Source organism: Haplochromis burtoni, unplaced genomic scaffold (assembly GCF_018398535.1).
Source record: "Haplochromis burtoni strain Fernald_Lab_line unplaced genomic scaffold, NCSU_Asbu1 Contig_922, whole genome shotgun sequence".
Lineage (NCBI taxonomy): Eukaryota > Metazoa > Chordata > Actinopteri > Cichliformes > Cichlidae > Haplochromis > Haplochromis burtoni.
The window spans coordinates 4439-9762 of record NW_024583283.1 but is presented as its reverse complement, the minus strand read 5'-3'; the positions used below and the strand labels follow the sequence as shown (position 1 = coordinate 9762).

General features: G+C 42.0%; 1 protein-coding gene across 1 annotated transcript; it reads right to left on the bottom strand.

Moving 5' to 3' along the window:
* Positions 1-2787: 2787 nt before the first annotated feature.
* LOC106632609 (protein cornichon homolog 3-like) lies at positions 2788-3887 on the bottom strand (the record flags this gene model as incomplete). Its single annotated transcript, XM_042216101.1, is given in 1 exon segment — positions 2788-3887. A coding segment is annotated over 1 exon segment (78 nt), but the record flags the coding sequence as incomplete, so codon positions are not given.
* Between the last annotated feature and the right edge of the window lie 1437 nt (positions 3888-5324).

The following is a 5324-nucleotide window of genomic DNA, read 5'->3' as shown; positions in this document are numbered from 1 at the left end:
GATGGCCGCTAACTTTCTGCTTCTTAATTCAGATAAAACTGAGGTTATTGTACTCGGCCCTGAAAAGCCTAGAAATATGGTATCTAACCAGATTCTTACTCTGGATGGCATTACCTTGGCCTCCAGTAACGCTGTGAGGAACCTTGGAGTCATTTTTGACCAGGAATGTCCTTCAACGCACATATTAAACAAATATGTAAGACTGCTTTCTTCCATTTGCGCAACATCTCTAAAATTAGAAATATCCTGTCTCAGAGTGACGCTGAAAAACTAGTTCATGCATTTATTACTTCCAGGCTGGACTACTGTAATTCATTATTATCAGGATGTCCAAAAAACTCGCTGAAAAGCCTTCAACTAATCCAAAATGCTGCAGCAAGAGTCCTGACAGGGACTAGAAAGAGAGAGCATATTTCTCCTGTTTTGGCTTCCCTTCATTGGCTTCTTGGCATATAGTTAGGGCTGGACCAGGTGACCCTGAATCCTCCCTTAGTTATGCTGCAATAGATCATAGGCTGCCGGGGGATTCCCATGATGCATTGAGTTTTTCCTTTCCAGTCACCTTTCTCACTCACTATGTATTAACAGACCTCTCTGCATTGAATCATATCTGTTATTAACCTCTGTCTCTCTTCCACAGCATGTCTTTTATCCTGTCTTCCTTCTCTCACCCCAACCGGTCGCAGCAGATGGCCGCCCCTCCCTGAGCCTGGTTCTGCCGGAGGTTTCTTCCTGTTAAAAGGGAGTTTTTCCTTCCCACTGTTGCCAAAGTGCTTGCTCATAGGGGGTCATATGATTGTTGGGTTTTTCTCTGTATCTATGAAGTGCCTTGAGGCGACTTATGTTGTGATTTGGCGCTATATAAATAAAATTGAATTGAATTGAATACACAAGAAAAACTAGAAATATCTTAGTTCTTTGAAGTCACATATAAAGCAGTTTGTGTGCTGCACATCACCCTGGAGCTGACAGGTGTGTAGGTAACCCTCCAATGTATGGACGAGGAAACATCACATTTTGGTGACGTCCGTGGTTTCTAGACTTCAGGGAGACTTTGACAGCAAGTTTTTTTTCATCTGAGTATCAAAGTCTTTAAATTTAATCTTTATGTTTATATTAGCCTCTCATCAGTTTTGAGCCTGTGAAATTTGGGTTCTGCTCATTAAAAAAAAAATGGCTGCATCTCTGAAACTGTTCATGCATTACGTTGTAAAACCCGCTTAATCAAAACTGACAGCCTGCATTTCAAACACATATTGATAGTTGATTTACAGTCCACTGTTGCTGTGGACAGAGGCAAAACTATAAAACTTGTGTTTTTGACCCAAGCATTATGGAGGGCACTGAATGTCACTCAGCAATAACCTATTGGTAGAAAAAACTGACATTGGTAGATGCTTTAGTTGTTTACTTCAAAGCTGAAAGAAAATGAACTTATTTACTTCACCGGAAGAAACTGAATTTCACTAACTGACACACTATGGGGTCTGGTTGCTACATCGGTGTTAGTCTTTTCTGTCTTTAGTGAGATCATGTGTTCCTAAGGCATAGTTAAATTATAATTTCAGCTGAATGTCATAATGTCATAATACCCCATTATGAAAAAGTAATAACGTTTCCTTGAAATTCTTGTTAAAGCCCCCTAAATATAACATGTATGTAAATATTTAACCAGTTTTGAAATATGTTTGTAACATGACAAAATGTGGAACAATTGAAGTGCTGTAAAAACTGCCAAATTGCAGTCCAACCATAAGCCAACATCTAAGTGGTTCGCTGGTGACCTGGTGGATATTCAGGCAAAGCCTGGGTACCTCGCCCAGTATGAAATGCACTATGTAGGAAGGATACGAGAGTACATTTCTGTCCATTATGATCCTTTAAAAACTTTGTTTAAATACCTAAAATGTCACACAATTCTGTTTTTGCTTTAAACAATATCTCTGATGAAAGCATTCTATAAAAGCGATAGAACCCTTTTTTTTTTCTTTTACATGTATATCATGACATCCTACATCACATACATTTGCTTTGTTTCACTTGGCTCCTGTTTCTGCCACCATGACATCTACTTCAAACGGGGGAGTACACTTCATTTGTGAGGAATCATAAAGGTGTTTTCAGCATGATCACTTAGTTTTAATTGTGCTACTACGTGTGTCTGTACCCTTACTGTCTAGGACTCTTTATTTCTGCTGACACATGGGTCATTGTCTGACAGACAGACACACCAACTATTAGCTGGAATTGCCAGAGGATCAGTCACCCCAAGTGCATCAGGTCTATGTAAAAGACAGACCCGGGGCAAAAGGCTGGAAGACCTGACCCAAATCTGTCTTTATACTAGGCCCTACATGTTGCTCAGGGAGCAACTAATAAGATTATTCAAATATCACAATGCAGTCAGCCATATTGGCACTGGTGTGTAGTTGATCCGATGCTTGATTAAAAGGATATGAAGAGAGCAGGAAGATGAGAAGAGAGAGAGATAACGTTCTACAAGAATCCCTAATTGATCTGGAAGGGAAGTGTGCTTAATTGATCTGGAGGATGCTGCACAGGGATGCAGGCACTTTCTGTGTGTGTGAAACTGGGTCGCTGGGGATGTGTAAAGTCTGGAAATTTTTAAATTCACATTGTAAACTAAAGCTAAAGCCAACTAGCACTGTTACGTACACCTGCGAGTTCAGTATACACTCACACACCTTGCCATCAACAACGAGTAAGAAGAGCCCCCCCCCCCCCAAAAAAAAATACATCCAGTGATACCCAGTGTAAGGTACTTACATGCCATATTGCGAAGAAAATCAGGGACACACAGAGGACCAGAGACAGCATGTAGCAGAAGGCAGCAAACGTGAACATAATTGAAAAGGGAAACGTGGATAATTTCCCGAGGAAGCACGATCCTGCAGCCAAACATCTAAAACAAAAGAGAGGCAAGGGGGAAGAAGAAAGAGGGGCAAGGGGTGTATGAAAAGAAAGTTCTCACAGTGCCATAGAAAGCCGAGGCGGTGCTGGCACCATGACTTCGCCCCTCACAATGTTTGCAACAATTTGTTGCAGAAAGCCCCTCTCCGGATGATCAGCTGTGCGTCCACCCAGCAGCACCAGCAGCAGCGAGGCGACTCCGAAGTCAGAGCTGCTCGCAAATCAGTGCATGATCAGTGGTCGCAGTCCCGGCGAGCATAGAAATCACAGAAAGGCGCCGAGACAAGGAGGTGTCCACGCAGAGCCACTCGGGGAAGGTGAATAAGTAGGTAATCCATTCAGCGGCGGCAGGAGCCCTGCTGCTGCGGCCTCTGCGCTGAGCTGCTGTTAGAGAGGAGCCCTGCCACAGTGCACAGCACACAGGCGGCAATAAACGCTGCTCTCACCCTCACAGACCTATCAGCAGAAGCGAGCGGAGCGCGCGGGGAAGAGCTGTGAACAGGTGGATTTAAAAGAGCAGCACCCGGTGTGCGTGCACGTGCGCGCGCGTGCTTGCAGATTCCTCTCCGCACACTCACAAACACACATACAAACACATATACATCGTTTTTTGTTTGCTAAATACTTGTGACCGCTGTGAATTGTTAGCTCTTGTTTGGCTGTGTGTTTGTGAGAGTATTTTTGTCCTTCGACCAAGTCTGTAACCAGCTAAGTGCTGCAACCAGATATACATACCAGCAAACAAAAGGACAGGAGCGAAACATCTTCATGTCGTGGACGGTCTTCAGAGAAAAAGAAAATGTGCACATTATTAAAGCAAGTACTGACTCATGCACACATGTACATAAATACATGCAAACACATGTAATAGTGAAAATATAAATGTCTAAAATGATCAATTAATTTGAAATCACAAGTCATTTCTATCGTAAAGAAACTAATGAGGCCACAGCCTGCAGAACTGATAAACTGTGAGACTAACCCCACCGTCTGGCTCCTTTATAGAATGCAAGCTTTAAATCCTAATGGGGAAAAAAACCCTCAACCAGGTATTTTGCTGTCTGCTGCTCTGCAAAAATATTAATAATAATATTGAGAAAACAGACTGACTGTTAACCATTGTTGAATCCAGCTGTTTGGGTTATCCGTTATTTTTTTCTTCATTCATTAAAGCCACAGACAAATAGCCAAAAGTCCAGAGAGCAAGCAAACAACAGGTGTGTGCTCTCTGAGTTGTTTTTAGCAAAATCACATTGTAATGTTTGATAAGGTCCAATGCTGAGAGTTAGTTTTCATTTTTGTAAGTTTCAGTGTTGATTTTAATCTTTTTGAAAAATGATATCATGGTTTAATTTGTCACAGGTGTGTGTTCACATGCTGAAGAATGTGAGTGTTCACAGCTCCTTTATACGCAAGTGTTAAACTCAGTCTGGCACAGAATGGCTGTGACTGGGTGATGACTTGCATGTTATCATGGTTTGTGTCTGTACCAGTTGTACTCTGTGCTGAGTACTCACACTGACAAATTCAGTCCAATTCAATGTATATAGCATCAAATCACAACAAGGCACTTGCTTCAAGGCTTAAAATATGAAGTGCCTTGAAGCAAGTGCCTAGAGACCCTACAATAATACAGAGAAAACCCCAGCAATCATTTTACCCTCCATGAGCAAGGACATGGTGGCAGTGGGAAAGAAAAACTCATTTTTAACAGGAACCAGGCTCAGGGAGGGACAGTCATCTGCCACGACTGGTTAGGGGTGAGGGGAGGGAGAGGACAAAAGATGAAGAGAGACAGAGATGAATAATAACTAATTTGTTAAATGCAGAGTTGCGTTTGAACACATAGTGAATGAAAAGAGGTAGGTGAAGAAGAAACACTTGGTGCATCATGGGAAAGCCCTAGTAGCATAAGTAAGCATAAAAAGTAGTATAGATTAATTTGACTGAAGAGGTGTTTTTGGTGTTTTTTGAACCTTTTTTCAATGTTACTGAATATTTACTGAGCATTTTTCATGCTGTTTTCTCAGCAGCATGAAAAATGCTCAATAAACTAAAAAGAAGGCAGAACTCTAAATTGCTGTGTTATTCCTTTTCATCAGCATGTAGTCAGTTGCTCAGCTCTCCTGTGACGCTACAAAAAATGACTGCAGTGCAGCTATGATCCTCTTCACCCTAATCACACACACAGACACAAGCATTCACACTCACTTCTGCTAAGCTTTTAGGACTCATCTTTGTCGCTGTGATACTGTGGTGTCACAATGTTATTCTTCCTCCAACAAATGCGGCAATATGATAGCACCGATGGCCACTTTGTGAGAATGTGTCAAAGTGTCAGGCAGAGAGAGACAGGAGGCCGTGAGGATGAGAGGCAGACACCGAGAGAAGTC